The following is a 26,326-nucleotide window of genomic DNA, read 5'->3' as shown; positions in this document are numbered from 1 at the left end:
CTCATTTACAACACTTCATCATCTTCTAACATGGCAAAACTTCCATCTGCTTCATTGTCGTATACGTGCACATCGCCCACTCCAACCACGTCATCGGCTTGTTTTTCTAACTTGGAAGGGATACGGCCTGTCTCCCGACCCCTGTAGGTTAAATTCTTCATAAAACGATACAGCTTTCATCGGTCTCAGCCTGGCATCTCTCTCGCCTTCAGGTGCGTCAAGTGAGCCGTTTCGGATGAAATGATCATCACTTTATTATCTAAACGCCTCATCGCTTAGAAAACTAAAAGATGGATGCTAACTTTCAAACAGTCCATTGCGAAATGCCGCGCTTATGCCTTTTTCTCTCATGCTTTTCGATGAAATGTTGAGTTTTACCATTTAAAAAAAAATGTTTTTTTTTTACTGCAAACTAAGGAGTAAAAATACTAACATTTAGAACTACTTTTAAAATCAATTGTAGTAGGTTCTACTTGGTCTAAACTAAACACGTCACTTTTGAACCAGAAAATGTTGCCAAAAAATAATTCAAAATTTAAAAAAAGGTTGCATAAGTTTAAATAAAGATATATTTGGAAATAAATTACTAACCTTTTATTAGAAAAATGCTGTTTTAAACATTTTCTTGAACTTTGAAGCAAAATGTTCGAACACTTGCCTTCATACAAAACAAACGACAGACGATGACAACCGCTTGGACATAATACGATGTTAAATCATCTTTCAAATATTTGTTTGAACTGTTTGTTGCTGTTATACGTAATACGAGCTTCCCGAACAATTAACAGATCAACTGATTATTTTTTACGCCACCAACGCCTCAAAATTTGTCACTACCTCACGTGGTCTTCACTCTTTACCTGGTCGACCTGTGCTCAAGCGAGTCAGACTGGTCTCTGACAGTAGTGGGTGACTGAACCCCCTTGTATCATGAAACAAACTCTAAGAAATATGTTTTTATTTAATGATTATCCGCAAATGTTTTGTTAACACTTTCATTTTCATTCATTAATGGCGGCGTAGTAAATCGGCCCAGTTTAATTTAGATTTCAAGTGTTTCTTTCATAGACTGTTATAATTTGAAACAAAGATGCATTTATAAAAGTTCATTGATACATGTTGATAAATTGATTGCACTAAAACGAGCGAATACATGATAAACTTTAAAAACAATGCCATATGATCAGCGATAAGTTTGCATTTGGGGCGTGCCACATGGAGCGGCGTAGAAAGCACTCTTTTTAAGAAGGGGGTATTTAGAAATATAAATGCAAGTAGTTTAAAAGTTCATGATTGTGCATAATGATGGAATCCGAATCAAGTTTATTTTTTTTAAACCAAAAATTAGATTTTTCGGATTTTGACAAATTTTGTTCAAGAGCATTTATTGCATTCTATAAAGTATATCCATAAGCGTTTATTCGAGGCTTGGGCCAATAACAAATTCTTCTCCCAGTAAGAAGATTTGATTTGCTTGTAGTATGTCTTTGTATCAAATTGGAATTTGTGTCATGTACACACTAACGGTATGTTTTTTTTTCACTTTTATAAAGAAACATTACGAATTGTCGTTTTTTTGGCAATTCAAAAACCCCGATAAAAGTACGAAGAATATTCCGTCCAAATATCATCACGAAATGTTTGTAGGCTCGAATGTAGACTGGTACCCTTCGTTTCTTTTTTGGAGAAACGAGAACAGGGGTACCAGTCTTGTAAGCGATATGCATACTTGATTGACCGTCGACCGTACTTCAAAACCGATTCTGTTTTCGCCGATTGAATTAGATGTGAAATATTACTTCCGGTAATCGTGTAAATTCGTCACATCCGGTAAAACTTCAAAAATTGCGAAAAATATGGCAAGTTCTGGAAACTGGTCCGTTGTTGGGAAAACAACAAAGAAAGGGAAGCCTTCAGGGTCTCCTTTGACGAAATCTCAAAAGAAACAGTTCATGGAAAATATGCCTAGAATAATTCCAGCAGGTATATTTTATTTACTCTTTCATTCATTACCGGTGATTGAGTGGGGTGTTTTATTTGCCAGCTGTTAGTGTTACCGCACTCACTCCGAAACACATGAAATTTAAGATAAAAAATATCACATAGAATTATAGGGTTGGATCAGGGCCTCATCATGTTTCCCTATCGTCACCATGTTTGATGAACTCATTTTCAATAAGTTTTTTTAATACTTTCAACTAGGCACTTCCTAATTTGTAACTTGTGTGTGGGGAAGAACCAGCTTCACTGAAAGCTTAGTTGGTAAGACCGCTTTGCTAGTATTCCAGGCGGTGGTGGGTTTGAGCCTCGCATCAGGCACACTTTTTCTCCAAGGTTTACCTTTACTGATTGGGAACCATTTATCAAAATACCAAAAAGGATGGAAAATAGCAGGTCTAAATCGAATACTCATTTTTTGTCCTTTTAAATGTGTACGCTTATTGATATTTAAACTATAGGTGTATATAAAGAATTTGTTTATTTTTTAAGAAATGCATTGCATTTTTCAATTGGCATTAATGAAAGTTCACACTTTTTGCTCAGTCAGTATAATAGCCTCAGGGTTCCCCCTGGGTTCTAAAAAGTTGTCGCCACTTTTTCGCAGGGGGGAGGGGTTAAGGGGGCCACGAAAGCCCCCCTTACGGGTCCAGGGCAGCGCCCTTGTGGGGGCCAAGGGGGCGAAGCCCCCTGAAGCCTCATGGGGTTTAAGCATTTTAAGAGCCTTAAATTGCATTTAATTAGCACATTGTCGTGCAAAAACAGAACATTTTGTTGTAAATGAAGCACATGATATTGGCAAGTTGTTATTCTATTGAGAAAATACATTGTATATGGACTAGTAAATAAAAAAAAGTATGAAAATATTGCAAAAATGTGACATAAACATCAATATGTTGATTTCAGTCTAATGCCTGCATACAATAGTGTCATAGCATTAAAGAATAAAATTGTGAAATTATGAGATAAATTTAAAATAAATGGAAACTCAAACAAATATACATTGTCAAACTAGGGCCATAACTTTCCTAATAGAAATTCGTCTACCTACTCTTTACTCCAGCCAAATTATTAGAAGCCTTATCAAATTGGGTTTAATTCTACTTATTTGTAAGCATACCCAATGATTTCTGTTAATCTTTTTGACACTTTTTGGAATGCTGCATTTATAGCCATTACAAATTGCGACAAATCCGAAAGCAAATCTATTTTTAGCGCGTAAACGTCATTACGAAATTTGCATATAACATGACTTTCCGACAACATAAAATTCTATGATTTGCATTTTTAAAACTAACACGATAATTACGCAACAACAAAGCTGTTGAGCTAAATATTAAAATTGTTTTGCTAATAAGAGACATAACAGTTAAAGGATGTCCTTGTTTATCTGTGAAAGCAATAAAATGCTGCAATAATTAGCGAGGTGTTGACTGGGCCGTGACTGCTTGCCCTAATTATCGGATTATTTTTTGTTGTCGCACCAGCAGATGCGCTTGATTTATGACAGTGACAGAATCGATTTATCATGCAGGCCGCATGGGCACCACTTACGTCATTTTAAGAAAATATTTTAGAAAACAATCGTTGTCGCCATAAATTCGCCAAATTTGAAAAGTTGTCGCCACTTGCGATTTTTCGCAAATGGCGACAATGGCGATCTCCAGCGGGAACCCTGAGCCTTTTTTAGAAGGCAGTAATTTGCACCTTGAGGCTAGAAAAGTCACTGATGGTAAATTATATTTTTAAAGTTAAATGCTTCTATAAAAATGTCTTTGTCTCTCCAAAATTAAAGAAAATCTAATATGTTTTCAGATAATCACATATTTTCTCAAAGGGAAAAAATATTCCTCAGTCACTGTTACTGATATTGATCTATCAGATCAAATTATTTATTGAACAAACATAGCACTTATGTATTCTTTACTAAGAAGCAACACGCTGAATTTCAGAACAGCCATTGCACCACAACTACAAAATTTCCCATCAGCATACTATGATTTAAGACCAATTGGTTGATACAAATGGCATTGTTCAAGATACTACCTATCTGCCTGAAAAGTACTTTATTAACCGCACAATTAAGGACTGCCATTTTCGTCCTCTGAGTACCTAAATATGGGACAGTTTTAATTCATTATTTATTTTTATGTATTCTTTTAAAATTATTGCTCCATGATTTGTTTAAGTACATTAATAATTTATTTCCAGCTTGGTTTTTTTTGTCCGTAAAATTTGATGATTTCAGTAAAATTCAGGCTGAACCAGTACAGTGCTCCAGCCAGGATTTGAAAAGGGCAGGGTAGAGTTCTGAAAAGGGCAAGCTACACGAGTCGTGTAGGGGCGATTGGGGGTGGTTGTGGGAGGGGTGCACCCCTGTCACAAGGGTTGTTTTTTTTTGGAGGGAGGGGGGTCTCCCCCTTGAATTTGTTTTGTTTTCATACTCAATTTAAATCAGTTTCCATGATTTTCAGACTTGAACAAAATGGTGTTGTTTTTTTCTCAAAATCTAGAAGGGTGTGTTTTAATATCAAAATTAAAAATTGTCTTTTTGTCTATGGTAGTATGATCATACTTGTCTGGCATCTTCTTAAGTGCAATGTCACATATGTCTCCTAAAAATTATGTAAAATGAAGACAAAAACAAACACAGTTAAACATTTGAAGCAATCAAATAAATAGATACACAAAAAAACAAATATGTAGGGGACGAATCTTAGTTTGGTACGATCGGGATTGGGTACGAATGTTACATTCCGCCTGGCTGTTATTTAATTGTCTTTTGTCAAATAATGTTTAATATGCTGATGTTTTAGAATAAAATGACAATAAAAATCAATGCCCTTGCTTAAAAAAAACACTTATAAATCATAGAACATTGATAAAATAACTCCGAAAATCGTTCTGACAAAATGGCGGTTTCGGCAAATTTGACAAGAACGTGGACATGATAGGTAAATGCTACATAAAGCATCTACATATTTTTGTGGGTTGCAAAGAAATTTTCACCATGAATATTTTACAAATAAACTTTCAAAACATTTACTGACAAGGTGATGTATTTGATTGTGTAAACGCCACCTTTCTTATATTTTAATACAAATCGGCAGTGACCGTCTGCTTCAAATCAACAATGTTTAATTAAAATGGCGAGAATCTTCTGTACAATACAATTAACAATTATTTAAAAAGATTTTATTATGCTTGACAACTTTGTTCACCATCCCTTTGCATTTTTTTCGCATTTTACAAACTTTCATAATTGAATGAACGAGTTCAAAATGTATATTCTGATTGGCTGACATTCAATAGCCCCGCCTCCTGCCGATGTTTCCCTATTTGGCTCTTCCTAATTATTGGATTAGAAGATGACCGATTATGAATACACAGGTCGTCTGCTCACTACACAAATACACAATTAGCTGTCATATGACTTCGACAAGGCACATGGGAAGATGAAAGGGCAGTACGGCATATTTTAAGAAGTCAATGGGGGCAAGGTGACACCTAGCGGGAACACTCTTATCATAAGTATTACGTAATTTGTCTCAATTATGACAGTGGATTAAGGGCTGCCGATCTTTCATAATGATTTTAATTGTAAAAAGGGCACTACAGGAAGAATTGGCGCTAATAGAGCATTTGTGAAAAGGGCAGTTTCAAAAAGGGGGCAGGGCGGTAAGAAAAGGGGCACGGGCGCTGCGCCATTGAAAAACGGGCTAGCTGGAGCACTGCAGTATGCTGTGATTGTGGCAAGCATGGAGTCTTTCCCCGGCGTGCCATGTATTGACATTTGAACATGAAAAACTTTAAATGATAGCAGTATTTGAAATACTTACCGGGAATCGTGTTCTTTCGAATTTGTATCTAAGACAAATGTCTTTATTGATTAAAATCGTAAATAAACTGATCTTGATCGGAAAAATACTTTTATAATGGGTGTTCCATATTAAGGTACTGTACCGATTTAGGTACTCACCCAGTATAAGGTATAAAGAAGACTCTGTTATTGAAACTAACAGATTCATTACATCCTTACACCAGATCGCCTACACAGAGCTGAGTGCATAATATAACTAAATTCTTAACTGGCTCTATAAAATAAAAAAAAGTATGTGCAAGGTAGGAAAGCATTTTACAAGTGCGGGGCTTGCACATTTGCACTAATTTTAACCATCCTTTGGAATATTGTTTTTATGGAAGAAAATAAATTTAAATAAAAATATAATATTGGGCATAGCCATATTCTAATGGCATTAAAAGAGTCATGTTCTAATGGCATGAAAAGGTGGACACGGTAAGTCAGTACTGCATATTATGGATTTTACATACATGGTGTAAACATTGAAGGCATGATTTTAAAGTAATGATACATTTTATAACAAACTATATTATTCAGTGCTCCAGCTAGCCATTTTTTTTAGGGTCCCTGCCCCTTTTCTTACCATCCTGTCCCCTTTTTGGGTAGTGCCTTTTTCACAATTGCTCGATTAGCACCTTCTATCCCATTAGTGCCCTTTTTACTGTCAGAATCGTCATGAAAGATCAACGGCTCTTAATGTGCTGTCATAGTTCAGACATATTGCACAATACTTACGATAATAATGTTCTTGCTATGTGTCACCATGCTACCCCATTGACTGCTGAAAATGTGCCATACCATGGATTGGCAACTCTCATCTCATCTGTGTTAATGCGATAATCTCAAACTCACGCATGCAGCGGGATTTCATTCCGAGATCTTACCGTGTGGTCATTTTCGAGACGTCCGACATCGGCCGAATATATACATGTAGTAAAAAATTAATTAAAATTGACTCAAATGCGCGGTACTTTTATTTGAGTTGATAATAGTCCAATGGAATCTGATTAAAATCACAGTTATTAATTATAATTAAATCTATAACGAACAAGGCATTATTAGCAGAGTTGGCAGAAATAACCGAAGATCGCCGTTAATCACCGATCGGAGATTTGGCGGAATTTTTAGATATTTGCCAAGCGCGCGCTAAGGATTGTGGGTAAATTATTATTTCTTATCGTTTCACCGATATGGGGCAGTTGCCAATCCATGCTTTATAGGTCCGTGGCCATAGTGCCCTTTCATCTTCCAGTGTGCCTTGTCTGTGTCATATGACAGCCTTAATATGGTGTATTTGTGTAATGGCATTATAACCTGTGTATTCATAATCGGTCATCTTCTTACCCGATAATTAGGTAGAGTAACAGCCAATTAGTGAAACATCGCTAGGAGATTGAGCTATTGCACGTCAGCCAAGCAGAATGTACATTGTGAACTCGTTCAGTAAATGATGATAGTTCGTAAAATGCGATGGAAAAAGGCGATGGTGAAAAATGTTGTCAAGCACTATTAAACCTTTTAGAATAATTGTAAATTATATTGTAGAAACCAGGCTCACCATTTTGAATATTGTTTATTTGAAGCAGAGATGTCACTGCAGATGTTTAAATATTGGAAAGATGGCGCTCAAAGACAATCAAATACATCACTTATTAAATAAATGTTTTAAAAGTTTATTGTAAAATATTCATGATTAATATTTCTTTGTAACCCACAAAAATATTTTGATGCTTTATGTAACTTTTACAGGTCTATCATAACTACGATCATGTCAGAAAATGGCGAGACCTCCATTTTGTCAGAATGATTTCAGTTATTTTATAAATGTTTTACTTTAAATTAGTGTTTTTTTTCAGCAAGGCCAAAGATTTTTTATGGTCATTTGGTTCTATAATATCAGCATATTAAACATAATTTTAGCAAAGTCAATTAAATAACAGCCAGGCTGAATGTAACATTCGTACCCAATACCGTTCCAAACTAAGATTCGTCCTCTGAATATTTGTTTTTGCGAATTTATGCCATTATGATTGTTTCAAATTTTACCTGTCTTTGTTTTTTCTTCATTTGGATTCTTTTTAACTAAAGAAGAAGAAGAACATTTTGTTAGTGTCTGAAAACGAAGGAAAATTGGGTGTTAAAACCGAACATTTTTTCCCCCTACCCCCCAAAAAAAATCCCCCTTGTAAGAGGGGTGGACCCCTACCACACCCAACTCTATTGGCCGCTATGCGACTCATGTAGCTTGCCCTTTTCAAAACTCCACCCTGCCCTTATAAAACTCGGCTGGAGCACTGTTATTGGCTTTGCAATATTATAATGAAAACTATTTTTTCACAATTCGATGGGCCCTGGCATCAATTCATTCACAAATAGGTGGAAAAAACACTGATTTCTGAATATTTAACTTGTTTTGTAGACCCGATGCAAGAGTCATCTACAATCTATGATGCCTTTGTGCAGAAGGAACAGCAGCGTTATGAGAAGAAAATGCAAGAAAAGTTTGCTGAGAAGATTGAGGCTGGAAAGGAGCCTAATGGGAAGGGCATCTCTGATGGTGGCATGAAGAAAAAACACGTCCAAAAGACCAAGAAGGACCAGCCACAGAAGAAGAAACCATTTGAAGAGGCAATTAAACAGGTAAAATACTAGTTTTTGGAATTTGTAGTCTGATGTTTAGTACAGTCTGAAAGAGTTTTTGTGAAGTATTTATGAAGTTGTCAAAGCTATTGACAGTTTCTTGTTTAATGATGAAATACATTGGCTGGTAGAATGTTTTCTAGGCTGTCACAAATTAGTATTTTAGCTTGCTGATTGTATCCTTTGCATGTTACTTTAAATACTTTGTGTTATGTAGGTTTCAGAGGAGGATTTGCGATCAGTTCTGCTGCAGTCTAAAGGCCACTTCCCTGACAAGCCCGACCTCTGGCTCAAGGACCTGGTCACCTTTCTCAACATGAAGCTTGAGAACTGCATAGAGTCCGATAAACATCTTCAGCCAGATGCAACCGGTTAATTAAAAGTCTTACAAATTCTTAAGAAAAAATGGCAAAAATAGTTAACATACGATACCAATTTGTTTTAATGTCAATTAAAAAACAGTTTGAACATTTATTTATCTGTAAATACATTTACTGTTGGAAAAAAATGTTGAAAATTCAAACAAGAATCCGAACATGTTATGTAATAAATTCCATCAAATCTATGGTATGAACATAGTCTTATGTGCTTTAAATATATTGGGAGTATTAAAACTTGTTCTGTTTTCCAATGTTCAGATTTCCCAGCATCATCTCTAAAGAAGGGATGTACACGTGTGTTGACAGGAGCAATGTCAGCAGGATCACTAGCCACTCTTGACCATGTTCTGTATTTCTGTGTGAACACCATGCTGGAAGAAGGCCAGGCAGGAGTACCCACGTTCGGCTATAAGATCTTTATACAGCTCCTTGTCCGCACATCCTCGGACACAGTTCTCACGAAGCTCCAACAGGTAAACAATGCAGAGGAATTGATTTATGAAGATTTTTTTTTTGTCAAACTTGTCAAAATATCTGAAACTCACCTTGAGACTTGCATGAATTTCTGTGTTTTACATGGATTTTGTTCTACTTAGTAAAACAGCAAACTTTCTGTTCTCAATCTAAAAAGAAATTTACGTTTCCTTTCCATAGTGGTAATTTTATGGGCCTTGAGGCAGACATCAACTAGACCATTGATAATAATGAACGTATGACAATTTCAAGTACCAAGAGCTAGTACGGAGCTGTCAGAATCGTCCAGACCGTTGCCTGTCTGTTTTGTGGGCTCTGGGACAGGTCGGGTATCCTAGTCTTAAGGCCGGACTCCGTGTGTGGCTGGACCTCATGTGTCCCCTCCTGGGCAACAAGGCTCTGGGTGGCTACTGTATGCAGTACCTGGAAACAATCCTCAGGTAGGTTGACATAATTTCCCACCTCTTTTTAATTCAATTTAGTGTAACTGTTGTCTAATATGATAACTTGTGACACATCCTATATCTATATCATGGTTTATCATAGTTTCATGAAAGGTTATGTTGAAAAATGCTCAAACAAAACTATTCATAATTCATACATCTGATGACAAAACTAAGATGTCTAAGATTTCTAGTCCTCGGACCAATCCATATGTATAAACTAGGGATGGCAACGAGTACCCGAGTACTGGAGTACTCAATCAATCATCCGAGTACCCAAGTATCAAATCACTACTCGAGTACTTGAACAAATATTATTTATTTTTATAAAAAATCACCAAATTCACAATTAACAGACGTAAGTATAAGATCTTTTGTGGTACCCAGCCGACAATTTACGGCCCCTCTAATCCCCACTGTGTACACAATTGACCCTAATAAATTATTTGACAGTTGTGATAGTTGAAAACTGCAAACAAAGGGCCCTAATTTGCAAATAGCACTGATGTCAATTAGCAAGGTTTTGATAGCGGTACATCTCCTACAGAATTGTATTGTTTACCAATTAGTGTGTTTTCACCAAACAAAGGACATTGACAGGGCGAATTAGTAACCGTTACGTGTAATGATTCCTAAATGGGCGTATTTTTAGCAATGGTCATCACAATTGATTGCTGGATATCTTAATCATGGAAAAATGAATATTTATGAGGAAAACAACAATATTTTAGTATTAAACTGTCAATCTAAATAGTATTTCGTAGAGTAAACAACTAAACAATTTATAAATAATTTCCGTTTATTGTAATTCTGAATGTTGTTCATTATTGAGTGTAGTCTCGATCATCTCGACGCTCGAATATGATCCGAGTTTTACTTTCCATTTATATTGAAGTACTGCATATATACGTATAAAATGAAATGAAAATGACAAATTAAAAGCATGAAACAATATTTGTTTTTGTTTTATTCATTTCTCTGTTAAGTTACATAATGACAGTATTATTTAAAGATGAAATGTCCAATATTACGACCAACGCACAATGTACCTGACCGACACATGTATACACAAACTTTTCTTTCCCGAAAACCAATTTAAGTTATCTGAGTAATCGAGTACCCTAGTACTCGATCGGAAGATTGTCCGAGTACTCGAGTACCATTTTACTACTTGTTGCCATCCCTAATATAAACATAAAACCCCACCAATTGATCTCATGCAGCTCTATTTACACCTCAACTTTCATTCCTTTATTGAACTGTGGTTCGGCAATTTCATGTTGTATGGATTTTGCAGGTTACATGCTGGTAAGCTGGAATCTGGCCAAGGGGTGATAACACTGAAGGAGTTCTTCACGATCCATGACCTTTCGTACGGATCCATGCTGCCTTCCGACATACAAAAACGCGTGCTAGCTCTCTACCCTCAGATTAAGGTAATTGGGTTTGCTGTGCATTATATTGGACATTAAAAGGTTGTTGTGTTCAACTGTAAAAACTAATTGCCATGTCAATAACAAGAGGTCCAATTAGCACAAAGATCAACAATGTCATGCTCGTTATTGCTTTGCACATGTTGGTCGGTAGACCAAACCTTTTCCAATAGATTGCTAGGATATAAGGTTCTTTAACTTGGTAGGGCTATTTTTCATGCCCAGCAGATGACTCCTATTTATTTTAAGGACAGTAGGTCTAAGGTTACAGTCATGTTGACCCTAAACACAAAAGGCTAATCTGTTTGACAGCTAGAGTTTGCCTGGGCCTATGGTCCTCATTATTGGTTGGGAGGTTGGTCATTTCCTGCAAGGTGAGGGCAATGGTTTAGTTGACCTTGAAGTCTTCACTTGTTTGTTGCTCTATGGTCCTAAAACTTGGGTTGGAAGATCCCTATTGATGTTTAGACAAATAGAGAAAGTTGCAAGAAATTGATCATTGTTTTTTTTTAAACATTTTGTTGACCACTTCAATAAGATAGGTAGATATTTCTGTATATAATGCACATGCATCAAGATGGTGAAAATTAGCATAATCTGAATAAACATCACCAAATAAATCTGCAAAACATGCTATGTCACAGTAAAATATAATAAAAATATTATGGTTATTGTTTTGTATTATAAATGGACGATGCCACACACACATTGATCACTGATAACACAAAAGGAAATTGACTTTATTAAAGCAGTTATCTGTATTTCTGTTTAACTCGCATTGCCCATATTCTCACATTATATCATCCACTTAAAGTGACACTCTTATTTAAAATCAATACATATACATGTATAACAAACATACATTTTGAGTGATTAACCATATACAGTGAAACTATGGTCGTTCAAGAACTGGCGGTCCCTCGAGGTCAGAGCTTAGTCCCGAACATATTTCCTTCTATTTTCATATAATATGTACCTGCGCTGCATCGAAACCTTAATATGTTGAGAAGTCGAGCAATATGGTCGGTCCCAAGTACACAAATCATGCACAAAACCTTATGGCTCGATCGAGGTCATAATTTCACACTTTTTCCTGAACGCATGTTCCAAAATAAACAATTGCTACGTGTTAAAATTTTCGCAAGTTGTAAAAATTTCAATGACAGTTTAAAGGCAATTTGATAAGATGTGAAAAACCGTTTTTACTGTTTACCCATGACCGATGATAGTTGATAAGGGCATTTGAGAAGATAGTTATGAGAAGTTAATGACTAGGGTAAATTGTGAGAAATGTAAATGAGTAATAAAATGTGAATAACCACCACCATTTTGTACCCTATCGATTCAACATTGGAATCTCTGAAAAGAATTCCTTCTTGTCATTTTGCTTTGCAATATGGCAATATTGTGAAAACATTTCTATTTATTCATTTATTGATATTTCTTTTACATTTAGTATACATTTAGTAAACGATAGCCTTTGAACATTTAAGCGATTTCCACAACACAACACATAATCAGTGCCGTAGTAAAATGTCGGTTTGACGACTTCAAACTTTAAATACACTGAAAGATATTTCATAACAGACTGGAAATTGAAGTTTGGGTCGTTCGAAACACCGGTTCCCTCGAGGTTTTGGCTCGGTCCCCAGTGTCCTCGAGCAATCGCAGTTTTACTGTAGTACTTACTAAATAATGCATTTGTGGAAAATATTAATTATATATATATTATTGTCACCACTTTTGTGGTTTTTTTTACAATTTGTCACCAGTGACAAGCGACTTAAAAGGGACAAGACACCAGATGGTCCCAAAATCTGCAGAAAACATGAGCTAGTTTGAGGCTGATAAAACTGCATTTTACATGATAAAAAGAATAAACGCAACACTCATAAGTCACATAATGAGTACAGATAAATATACCAACGCAAGATGCATGTGTCTTGAGCTATGTGATATATCAGTAAGTAAGATTCAATGTGTTTTACACAACAATATCAATTTTATGTAAGCTTATGACAATTTTCTTTTTTACTTGCATTTGTATTATTTTGTGTCTAGGCCCTTTAATATTGTTACTTCTTACAAAACGTACCTTGTATGGAACCAAAAGAATGCTTATATAAGAAACAATTGTAACTTGCTTTTCTATTGCTGGTCGTTCTTTGGACATGCCACCATTCTCGTTCACCAGAGTGATGATGCTATGCGTACCACTCTCTTGTTCAATCGCCCCGGTTCTTAGTGAAAACAGCGAAAATTACAGTCAGTCATAGATGTTTCGCTGTTTTCTATAGATAGATTCTCTTGGAGTTAGCAACCGTGGTGATTGACTATAACCAATGAAAAAGAGCCTTAACAAACACAATTAAAATTATGAATCTTGAAGACAACCGACATGAGTCAAGAGTCAAGCTCTTCATACTTCTTGTATGATGATTAATGACAGGTTAACCGCAAATTTTGTACTTAAATATTCAATTAATCCATTGAAATTCTAATATAGCAGCAAGGATGAAAAATTGCCGTGAACATCCATAAGGCTCATAGAGAATCTATATAGGAGAAGAAGAATATTCAGACCAATGTAGCTTATTTATTACAAATATATATTTTTCATGTTCCTGTTACAATAATAAGAAAATATTTCATTTGATATTTTTTAATGTTCATTTGTCATTTACATTTTGATCCTTTTTAAGGTATATTTGAAAACCCTTGTAACATAAGTATCAAGAAGTGACAGATATATATGGTATACATCTGTCGTTCGATATAAAACATACATGAATCTCAATTTATCTGAATAATTTAGATCCAAGGAAATTGAAAGTGCGTTATGTGTATTTTCAAATGTACATTTCCGTTTAATAAGTAGCCTTAATTGGATTGATGTTTTGGAATGCGGGATATTGATTTATGGCCCCTCTATGACCATGTATCATGTCTGCATGGCAAATTATATTGGTCCATTGTTTATGACATGCGAGAGGACATTGAGAGTATCTCATTTATTGGTTTTGACAAATTTTTCGGGCTTTTCATAAGTTAATATGCTTGATTGATTATAAGTTGGCGATTATCTCCTCATTTACTTTTTTATATCACATATGTATTTCAAGAAATGCAGTGTGTGTATACCACATGATCATAAGAGAGTGTGAACAATTAATTGTGTCAACTTTAATATACCAGTCTCCACAGCTGCATCCCTGAAGAACATTCGCACAATTTTGTCCATCCCCGTATTTTCCCGAAAAAAAATAAATCATATTGACCTTAAAACTATTGCATTATAACATACACAATTGAGAAATATGTGCATCTTATATTTATTTCTTTAGATTTATTTTATGTTTATTAACTTTATTTAAATATTTAATGGTTGACTTGTTCGCTTTTAAAGTACCATAAATGACTGGGCATAAGATGATAGGGGGTATAAGACGCAGGCAAAAAAATCCAGGAAAATCTGAGAAAAAACTTTAAATCTATGTTTTGGGTTAAAGGACGCATAGAAAAAATGTCAAAATCGTCTGCCGCGATCAGTCACCATGTTTGATGACAGTGATAAAAAACTTTTTTTCATGAAAATGGCAATGGTTATTTTTAAAACCATACAATTCTAATACAAAGCAAAATGTTTCATTGTTTATTCGTTTCATTAAAACATAACAAATTATTTAAAATTTGTATCTGGATGGCACTGAAAAGTACCTTTTTTGACAATCTGTAAGATTTCTTTCTGACAGTATATCGTAACCGTTAACCTGTCGATAATGAAAAGTTTAGTAATGCAAAAACCTTATATTGTACGGGTTTGTTCTCAAAATGTCAACACCTACAGAAAAGAATAAAGAACGTGGCAAAGCATGAAAAAACAAGACCATTATTGCAACATTTTGTAGTATTGGTATGTTAAACAGCTTAAAGGCAGTGCGAGTTTTTCACACCTTATCGTACAACTGACAAAAAATATTTTGACAGTGCACAGCTTTGCTTCTTTATATGCATGTTTAATTAATGTTATATTCAAAATAATATTGAATAATTTTAATTGTACAATATTTTTTGTTAAATTATAAACGTCTTACGATTTATCGTATCCAGATCTTCAATTGCCGTTTTAACCCGTATATACTCACTCGATATGACGCAAGTAACATCCCTTTCTACATAAGTCTAAACAAACGCTCGTTACTGGTTATTGGACGCAGGCATTTTTTTACATCGAAATCTGAGGAAAAAAACTGCGTCTAATAACCAGTCATTTACGTTATTACCAGGGCTCTTGCGAGGGGGCGACTTGGGCGAAGTGGTCGCCTAAAATTCCCAGACTTTGCCCATTTGTATCATCAAAGCAACACTGCCTTCGCCGAAAATTTTAGCACATTGTAAATCTGTCAATCAGCGAGTATTTGGCCACTGTCACATTAGTCAAAACATCGCAATTAGCCATTCATAAAACTTGGTAATCTCCTAATCCGATAATTGGGCCGTGTCATCCAAGTACCAAAACGTCGCCAGTAGGCGGAGCTATTGAAAGTTAACCAGTCAGAATGTACACCCATTAAATGATATAAGTTCGTTAAACTGAGATTGAAAAGGTGACAAAATTATGAAAAATCTTGTCAAGCATTAATGAAGTTAAAAAGTAATTGATATATTTATTGAACAAACAATGCAAGACGTTTTAAACATTGTTGCTTTTGAAGCAGGCGGTCATAGCCATCTGAGGCCATGGCAAGGTGGCACTAAGAAAATCAATAACATGACGTATCAACAAATATTTGATTGGTTTTAGTGAAATGTTCATGATAAAAAAATGATTTGTAAACAAAAAAATATCTTCTTTTTTTGCTTTATGAAGTGTTTACTTACAGTATTTTTCTCCTGTTTATGACTTTAAAAAATTGGCGATATCGCCATTTTTTATCAGATCAATTTCCGAGTTAATTTCTCAACCCCCATTATGTATTGGTAAAGTTTTCATCAAGAACAGTGATTTAAATGTCATTTGGTTCTTAAATGTAAGCATATTGAAAATTATTTAGCCAGAGACAAGTAAATAACAGCATAGCTGAGTGTGACATTCGTACCCTATCCCGAACGTACCAAAATAATTACTTCATTAAATTATTTGTGAATAATGAAATGAAGTACCTGAATGCCTTGTGTTTTAAATGTAAATTTCTAAAAAATATATTTGCTACAAAAACTCATAATTGTATCAAAACAGAGTGCTTAATTAACTTTACAAAATTAATGAAAAAATAAATTAGCGGCAAAACAGTGAATCAATGGTCTGTGATCAGTAGTTTAGTATGCTAAACGAGCGTTTTGATTGGTCGACTATGATATGAGGAAAATGCACTTGATTTGGCAGAAATTGAATCAGAGGTTAAGTTAATCATTATCAACCCTCTGATGAATGAGAATGCCATTCTGCCTGCTGGTTATTCTGGCACTGTTTGAGACAGTGCCACGGGAACTGTGTCACAGATGTGCTCCCATGTTTATGTTAACTCTTGGAAATATGTATTGAATCATGTCTGCTGCTTATACAAGCTTATTACTGCTAATCAGACCTGAGCTTCTCACATGACAGATGCTTCCCACTGTTTCATTCAGTAAGTGGAATCCCCCCCGCTGCCTTCATGCCGAGTGCCTTATGTAAACAGAAAAATATCAACTTTTCATAACCATTCATAATTAAGTATGTTGTTGGAGTTTGTTTTTAATTTTACTTAATTGAAAAGAACATTTAAGATCATGTTTGTAAGCTCAGGCGGATTGGCTTAAAATAGATCAAAGACATGCATTTCTGATGGATGACATATGCGAAATGTTTGAATGGATGGTTTACCATACTGCTTTATGGGACTGCTGTCAGTCTCCTTAATGTGTGTCGCTGAATGGTAGATAGTGAGAAGCATAGTGAAAGCACTTTCGACATATGAATGAAGCGTTTCGAGGAATTCTTGTCCTGTTTAGAAAATATATCTTTAATACAACCGAATGTTCCATATTGGTTTGTGGTATTTGTAAGTATCCAGATTGGATTGGCTGTCTGTTCTCAATTCTTTTCATAACAGTTATGAGTCACTTTTCTTTTTCAGGTGCTTTACTATTTCAAGGCATTGCTTAACATTGACTAACACAGTTCAGATAGTTGAGCCATTTCTGTTCAGTGGATGTTGGTACATCTCTTAAAAAAATCATTTTAATCAGTTTCTTCCTCTTCCACTGCAGGTCCTATAAGGCTAACATGTATCAGCACATTTAATTTTCAACCCCAAGAAAGTGGTACTTATAATGATAAATATAGTTTACCTTCTTTGGAAATATCTCCATTGAATTATGAAACATAAAGTAACATGCGTTTGACCCTCATGTGCAAATAAATATGAAATAAAAGAAATACGTTTTGATATCAGTTCCATGTCTGGCAGCATTTATTGTTCGTCAACACAATGGTGACAGTATTGCACAATATCATATTATACATGTGACCAGTTTATATAACTTGACCATTTTGGAAAAAAAATCCATTACATAAGAGAAAAGAAAAAGGTACATTGGTCATTTTAAGTGATAGCGTCACAAGCAACAAACATAACTGTGCCATGTTGTCATTGCAAATACTTCACCTCCAGCTTAACGTGATTATATTTGGATTGGTCTCACGCAGAAAGGATAGGCTCCAAGTGTTTACATCTGCCTTCATAACATGGTGTAAGAAAAGGTTAATAGGGATCAAATATATCATTTTGCATTAAGAACATAAGATTGTGATGTTGGAACTCTTGTAATACCAGCGCTTAATACAATCTGCTTTACAACTTCATGCTGTGTAGACATCATCCTTGAATTTAAGTTTCTAATTTTGTCAAATGTTCTTAACATGTTATTTAAGCATTGTGTCATGTGATACACATGTATTTGCTTGGAAAGGTTTTATGAATTAGGCCTTTCAGAAAGGCAAACAAGAAGCCTCCTCTGATGGTTACAACCAAATAATGCGGGCGAGAAAGAGAAGGTTACAACAAGTTTTATGCACCAACAAGATTTATTTACTACCTATTTTACAAAAATAATTTCAAATAAGTAGTGTGAATATTTAAATACCTAGAGTGAAGAATAATGTCCAAAGTAAAAAAGTTCATAAAAATACCTTTACTTATATATATGATACTGCCCGTCACCTAACAATGAAACTAGTGAACAATAAAGTTTTTAATCTTAAATACATATTCATGTAACATGCTTCTATGACCCATGTACGTTGATATTATATGTAAATCTAAGGTGCATGGTGAAGGCCAACTGGAACACTTTCAATACATGTATTTTTAGTTTTCATCACACAGTAACTTTTATTGAAATAAAAAATTGGATATTTGTTTTACCTTTAACACCTGAATAATCTGCACATTTGCATTCTATATACGGTATATGATCTGCACATTGACTGTTTGCATTCTATATAATCTGCACATTGACTGTTTGCATTCTATATAATCTGCATATTGACTGTTTGCATTCTATATAATCTGCACATTGACTGTTTGCATTCTATATAATCTGCATATTGCCTATTTTCAGACGCTGGCCCAGGGATCGAAGAACAAAAGTACGACCCTACGGAATTTTTTCCCATCCTACCTGGTCAGGGCAAAGTCTGACACCTCAAAACAGCTGCGAGCAGAGGTAAGCAATTGTTAATCCCCGACTCTTGTTTTGTACTCAAAAGCAAATGGCTTTATATGAGGTGTTTACTATACATTGTAACACTGTGGTTCTTGTCAAACTCCCCTTTCATAGCCTCATTTTTGTGGCATTATTTCAAACAGTTTGAACCTGGACTAGCGACTGATTCGTTACATTTATTAAGCAACAGAGAAACTGAAATCTTTTAGAGCATTAAGTTATGAAATTGATATTTCAACTGAAAAGCCCAGAAGAAGGAAGCACATTTTAAAGTTATCAACTATTCATTGATATTTCAACTGAAAAGCCCAGAAGAAGGAAGCACATTTTAAAGTTATCAACTATTATAGGGTTTTAGTTGTTAGTTTAAGGCTTGTTGTGTACCTGGCTTGTCCTTATAGTTTCCATCAATTTGTATTGTTGTTGCCTTGCAGGTTTTGTCGAGCATGGTTGAGTGCCTGTCGGTGGATCAGCAGTGTTTCCCCATGTGGTGTCAGCTATACCAGAAGCACATGACCCAGTCACGCCTGCTGCTGCTCCATCTCTCTGATAACTGGGAGAAACTGCGTGCTCGTGTAGATGGGAAAATTTTACAGCAGGCACTGATGACATTTCTCCGAACCAATGAGGAGACGACAGGCAACAAGAGTGCTGATGAGCTGGCTGCCATGAACACATTGTGTGAAGTAGGTGGAGTTTGCTTGGACGGGCTTTGCCTTTCAGGCTAACATTTCTTGTACTTTACTCTATTCCAGTATGAAAAACAAGCATGTACAACTTCAAAACGGTTAGGAAAAGTGCACCTTGTTGAAAATGAATACAAAATAATACTCTATTCCAGTATGAAAAACAAGCAAGTACGACTTCAAAATGGTTAGGAAAAGTGCACCTTGTTGAAAATGAATACAAAATAACCATTTCTGTAGGTAAAGATTATCTTCCTAGTACAGGGATGCAACATTTTCAAACTTACTTTGTCCTAATTGAAGAGAATTAAAACAGTGCTTATATTAATATTTTGTTTTATGTTCTCTTGCAGGATTTCTTAAAGAAGCTATCTAAGCCTCGATTTCCGTGGCGCTGGGTGATGCTTGCCTTGGTTACCATGGTGATAGGTGTGGTGGCTTATGACATCATGTCAAGCAAGACTCTGAAAGGTTAGACAGAGAGGAAATACAGGCTGTTACCTCTTGAATAAGAGTTTATAAACTTAGTTTTAAGTTCAAGTGAGAGAATATAAATGGTTTATATAATTTAGAAATTTTTGTGATCATTTCAAGACAGAATAATTGTATGACACTCCAGACAGCTAATTTGTTAGTGACATATTGTTTGTGACTATTACAGAGTCTAAGACAGTTCAGTTCCTGGAGATGTATGGGGTGTTGGGGGTGCTAGAGCAGGCCTGGGATCACCTGTATACCTACACTTCTATGGCTGCAAGGTGAGATACCTTTTCAACACCATCACTGCCTCAATGTATTAAAGTTTGTATTATGTGCGTGCCTTTGTAAACAATTGCTTGTGAACACGATACAGTCTTCAGTTTTGATTGTATCTCGATGAAACTTGTACAGTATTTAGATATCCATCAGAGCTTGGTTCCTTTCGATAACCAGCCAGATCAGCCCTTGCATGCCTAGATTATGGGCCTTGAAAGTTTAAAAAAATGCTATTTTTAGCCAACTCTACATGAGCAATTCTATTTTTAGCCAAGTTGACATGTAAAGTCAAGTCTAGGATTAAAGGGAGACAACTTGCGTTTTGGTTCTGCAGTTGATTTTGTGAATAACTCTCCCTTGTTCTTGTTGAAAAGTCAAAGGCCATTTTTTGGTTCTATTGGCCAAAGTGTCTGTCATTCGCGCATCCATCTAAACACAATTGGTTGTGAATGTTTGTTCAAATTATGCCAGTGGTGTCATGCCCCAGGGATCACAGGTTTGGTATACTTAAATTGGGAAATGTTTGAAAATCTTTTTGTGTGTTCGCGCATCCATCTTAATATAATTGCTTGAGAATGTTTGTTCAAATTATGCCCCTGGGGTCATTACTGGCCATTCCCCGGGATTCACAGGTTTGGTATACTTAAATTGGGAATGTTTGAATTTTTTTTGTCTGAACCAGCTTTGCAGACTTGCTATTTTGAATAAGGCATAATGTAGTGGCTCATACCTTATTTTTTATATTTTTTGTTATATCTTTTGATATTTGTTGTGGAGCATTTAGTGAGGTTTCACACATAGTTACCAAACTAGGTATAAAGAAAGAGAGACCTTTCAATGTATTGTGTTTGGGGCCCCTATGATAAAGGTCAAGGTCTCTGTTACTATAAATAAAAAAATGGTTGGTATTGGGTTGACATATTGCGACCAAACTGAGTATATAAAGAAAGTTAAGTAAATATGGCAAGTTTATAGAGACCTCTCATATGATTGTGTTTGGGACCCTTAGAGTCATGGTCAAGGTCACTGTTGCTACAAATAGAAAAATAGTCAGTACTGAATACATAAGTAAGGGTTGACATATTATGACCAAACTTGGATTATAAGAAGAGTTTTTTTTAGATCTTTCATGGGATTGCGTTTTGGGCCCCTAGGGTCAAGGTCACTGTTACTAAAAATTGATAACTGTTTGGTACTGAATAACTTTAGATAGCATTGACATTTTGTGCCAAACTTGATAATTATGGAGGAAGAGTTTATGGAGGACTTTCATGGGAATGTGTTTAGGGCAGCTAGGGGGAAGGTTAAGGTCACTGTTACTAAAAATATATCTTTTTATTATGCCCCCCTTCGAAGAAGAGGGGTATATTGCTTTGCACAGGCATGTCGGTATGTCGGTCGGTCGGTCCGTCGGTAGACCAAAGCTTGTCCGAGTGATAACTCAACAATTCCTGGACGTATGGTCATCAAACTTCACATGAAGGTTGGGCCTGACCAGAAGATGACCCCTATTGATTTTGGGGGTCATCGGGTCAAAGGTCAAGGTCACAGTGACCTTTAATGGTAAAATAATTTTAAAGCTTGTCCGAGTGATAACTCAACAATGCCTGCACCCATGGCCCTCAAACTTGACATGGAGGTTGGGCCTGACCAGTAGATGACCCCTATTGTTTTTGGGGGTCATCAGGCCAAAGGTCAAGGTCACAGTGACCTTGAATGGTAAAAGGTTGTCCGAGTGATAACGTGACAATGCCTGCACCCATGGCCCTCAAACTTGACTTGGAGGTTGGGCCTGACCAGTAACTGACCCCTATTGTTTTTTGGGCTCAATGGGTCAAAGGTCAAGGTCACAGTGACCTTGAATGGTAAAAGGTTGTTCGAGTGATAACTCAACAATGCCTGCACCCATGGCCCTCAAACTTGACTTGGAGGTTGGGCCTGACCAGTAGATGACCCCTATCGTTTTGGGGGGTCATTGGGCCAAAGGTCAAGGTCACAGTGACCTTGAATGGTAAAAGGTTGTCCGATTGATAACTCAACAATGCCTGCACCCATGGCCCTCAAACTTGACTTGGAGAATTGGCCTGACCAGGAGATGACCCCTATGGTTTTTGGGGGTCATCAGGCCAAAGGTCAAGGTCACAGTGACCTGGAATGGTAAAAGATTGTCCGAGTGATAACTCGACAATGCCTGCACCCATGGCCCTCAAACTTGACTTGGAGGTTGGGCCTGGCCAGAAGATGGTCCCTATTGATTTAAGGGGTCATTGGGCCAAAGGTCAAGGTCACAGAGACCTGAAATGGCAAAAGGTTATCCGAGTGATAACTTGACAATGGCTCATGGCCCTCAAACTTGATTTGGAGGTTGAGCCTGGCCAGAAGATGGTCCCTATTAATTTTAGGGGTCATTGGGCCAAAGGTCAAGGTCACAGTGACCTTGAATGATAAAAGGTTGTCTAAGTGATAACTCAACAATGCCTGCACCCATGGCCCTCAAACTTGACATGGAGGTTGGGCCTGACCAGTAGATGACCCCTATTGATTTTAGGGGTCAAAGGTCAAGGTCACAGTGACCTTGAAAGCAAACTCGACAATTCTTGGACCTATGGTCATCAAACTTGACATGAAGGTTGGGCCTGCCAAGTAGATGACCCCTATCAACTTTGGGGGTCATCAGGCCAAGGTCAATGTCACAGTAACCTTTAATGCAAAAAAGTTAACAAATCTTCCCCCAATGATATCTCGACAATGCCTGAACCTATGATCATTAAACTTGACATGGATGTTAAGCCTGACCAGTAGATCACCCTTATTGATTTTAGGATTCATAGAGCCAAAGGTCAAGGTCACAGTGATCTTGAATGGTAAAAGGTTGTCCGAGTGATAACTCAACAATGCCTGAACCCATGGCCTTCAAACTTGACTTGGAGTTGCATCTGACTTGTAGATGATTTAAGGGGTCATCGGGTCAAAGGTCAAGGTCACAGTGACCTTGAACGAAAAAAACTTGTCTTTTGATAACTTGACAATGCCTGCACCCATGGCCCTCAAACTTGACATTTAGGTTTCTGGTGACCAGCTAATGACTCTGGATTTTGAGTTCATAGAGTCAAAGGTCATGACGGTCATAACACACTTTATCCTCACACTTTAATGGTCATAATCTTAAAACAGCAACAAATCAGCTGTCATTTCGGTCCATGCATATTTCATTCAATTGTCCATATAATCCTGACAACATGGCGCTCAGGGGGGGGGGGGGGGGCATAATGTTTGACAACCATCTCTTGTTTGAAACTGAATTCCACAACAAAGGGTTGAAGTTCTGCCAATCATTGAAAACCTGGCCCTAACTTCATACAATGGTAAAGCACAATGAGAGGAAGTGCAGTGTCCAAGAACCATAACTGTATTACAAAGTTAGTGCACTTTGTTACTTTTTCTTGCCTGGAGCATAACTTGAAAACTTCTGGATGAAATTGAATTATACTTCATACAATGGTTTAGATGAAAAAGTGCATTGTACAAGCACAATAACTCTATTTTAGCTTACTACAGAGTAAATGCTCTTTTTCACTTTCTCTTGTCAGAAGGGTGGCTTCTAAATTTTAATTAAACAACACACTTTGGTTAAGCATGATAAGTGGAAATGCAGTGTACAATAATCTTGGAGTTATGTCCTTTTTCAAAGAAATAGTTTGCAATTCCTGTGTCCAGGCGGACTTAGGGGGATATTCGTCACTCCTGTGACAGCTCTAGTTTGATGTTTATTCCAGGCACGGGCGTACAATTAACTGGCAATTGATCTGTGTTTGTTATTTCAGCTGGCTGCAGGTAAATGTTCCTGTTTACATGAGCCAGGCCCGGGCTGCTGGTGCTCCAGTTGTGACAAGGGCAGGCGAGTACTTGGGCAGGCTTGAAGAGGCTACCAGGGAAAACAGGCAACAGGCACTCAACAAGGTATGGCTTTAAAGTCTGTAATTGCTGATTTAAAAATGTGATTTTCTCAAGACATTGTTTTCATAGTTCATTATCTTGTTCTTGTTATTACTATTTCTTACTCTATAGTTTTGGGAAGGCAGTTTTATTGACTATGTGTACTGTATGATCTTCCGTATTTGGTTACAGTTCGCAATATTTTTTACAACTGTAATTGTTATGGCATTTACTTGATCATCTACTTGAAAACTGCTAGCTTTGTTACATACATACTACTCCAAGCCTTTGTTAAATACTACTCAAACATTCTCCCGATGTTCCAAGAAAGACAATTTCTCTGCAGGTGTTTCTACTTTTAGATTAACATAAGAGAGATCATACATGTATTATTTCCATGTTAAGTCTATTGCAGAGTGACTACCCCTGACAATTTTCTATCTGGTGTTTCAGGTGTATGGCCTGGCCCCAGAAATGTGGGATCAGCTGGGGATTTACATCCATCTCTGCTGGGATTTCATCCTGGATTATACCTACTGGGTCCAGGGTCACATAGCAAACCTCTACATATATGTCTACCATTGGGTAGACACTAATGTTTTACAGTAAGTTCAAACATTTCATTTCTATTGTAAGTAATTTGCACTCCAGATATGGTTCAGAATGTGGCACATAAAGACACAAATGTTAAACTATTTAGTTCTTAAATTTGAGATCCAATTCAATTCCTTTAGAGCTTATTGTTTCTACATACTATAATCATATCATTGATTATTTTTTCCAGAGGTGATTTTTCATCAAAGAATATACAGGAAAATGTTTCCTGGTCAGCTTCTAAGGTGCAGAATTTAACATTGTCCGCTTTCCAGTGGTGTCAGCAGTGGTGGGTGAAGACGTAATCACTCAAGCATACAAGGAGTATATATGTTAAATATGCAAGCAATCTGCGTTCATATGTTTTTGTTAAAAGCAGTGTCTGTCATTGGTCTACTCAGCTTTGCCAATGTTGCAAGGTAACATTGTTGTTACTGCTGTTTGCACATTGTCACACTACACCACTAGTCTTACCCTTTGTTGTGGGCACAAAATCTTTGTTGAAGTTGTTCAAAATTTGAAGAAAAAAAAGTTTAGTTTTTTTCTGAAATTCTTGTAAATTAAAATGGTCATAGAAGAATAGTTTTGGATACACAGATTGTAGGCATATTTGATGTTCGATAAATGTGATCTGAAAGAAATAATAATGTTACTTACTAAAGGATTTTTGTAATATTGTCTGATATTTGTGAAATATTGTTTAGTTTTGTGTTCTTGTTGTTCCTAACAGCCTCAGTTATTTATATTAATGGTGATTGTATGTGGGTGTAGGAATAATGACATTGTTTCCTATTGATACCTGAAGGAATTAAGATAACTGTTGGAGAGTAAAAGTTTCCGTTTTCCCTATTTTTTTTTCAAATCAATTAATACTCTTTATCTGTCCGTTTGTAAAAAGTAGAGTTGCCACACCTACGTTCTGACTGGTTTTCTTTCAATATCTCACATTGTGTTCCATGTTTGTTGCCAAAGTTTTAAAGATATTTGTTAAACCCACCTGGTGGGAGAAAAGAATTCAATGCAATTGATGATTCATATTTATACATGTATTCAATATAAAATAAAGTTGACAGCATTTAAGTTAGTTAGTTGTTAGCTTGACTATTCGAAATATATGGTGGGCTAAGCTACTCGCCCAACCGTCGGCATCGTTGTTTCAAGTTAAGTACACTTTATTAAATATCCCAGGCCACTTCAGCGTGTGACAACATGCGCATTGCATCTACGCAAATAATATACTTTTAGTACACAGACACTACAATTGAAATTATTTGATATGTCAATGTTAATTAAGTATAGATGACAAATAGAAGGACATATTCGAAATATAAATATCCATCTCTATTATAATCTGTATATGTACTGGGAAAAGCAGTTAACATTTATTATTCTTTGTAAATGTTCAAACATTTGT

The 26,326-nt window shown here is 36.2% G+C and overlaps 1 protein-coding gene across 1 annotated transcript; it reads left to right on the top strand.

The window, feature by feature from the left end:
• Positions 1–1,815: 1,815 nt before the first annotated feature.
• On the top strand, positions 1,816–25,992 carry LOC128214791 (transmembrane protein 214-B-like). Its single transcript, XM_052921437.1, has 13 exons — positions 1,816–1,983; positions 8,280–8,500; positions 8,718–8,871; positions 9,139–9,353; positions 9,607–9,794; positions 11,095–11,233; positions 18,836–18,940; positions 19,375–19,626; positions 19,980–20,097; positions 20,288–20,384; positions 24,207–24,342; positions 24,772–24,923; positions 25,103–25,992. Exons 1-13 carry the CDS (start codon positions 1,857–1,859, stop codon positions 25,215–25,217), a joined length of 2,019 nt encoding a protein of 672 aa, XP_052777397.1. The 5' UTR covers positions 1,816–1,856; the 3' UTR covers positions 25,218–25,992.
• Positions 25,993–26,326: the final 334 nt, after the last annotated feature.

The sequence above is a fragment of the Mya arenaria genome, chromosome 13, assembly GCF_026914265.1.
Source record: "Mya arenaria isolate MELC-2E11 chromosome 13, ASM2691426v1".
Taxonomy (NCBI): Eukaryota; Metazoa; Mollusca; class Bivalvia; order Myida; family Myidae; genus Mya; species Mya arenaria.
This window is presented reverse-complemented; position numbering and strand designations above follow the sequence as displayed.

Excerpts from the sequence above, each read along its gene's own strand:
- LOC128214791 (XM_052921437.1), top strand. The coding sequence starts at position 1,857 with ATGGCAAGTTCTGGAAACTGGTCCGTTGTTGGGAAAACAACAAAGAAA. Across the intron at positions 18,941-19,374 it reads CAAAACAGCTGCGAGCAGAG|GTTTTGTCGAGCATGGTTGA; the intron begins GTAAGCAATTGT and ends GTTGCCTTGCAG. Across the intron at positions 20,098-20,287 it reads GTCAAGCAAGACTCTGAAAG|AGTCTAAGACAGTTCAGTTC; the intron begins GTTAGACAGAGA and ends TGACTATTACAG.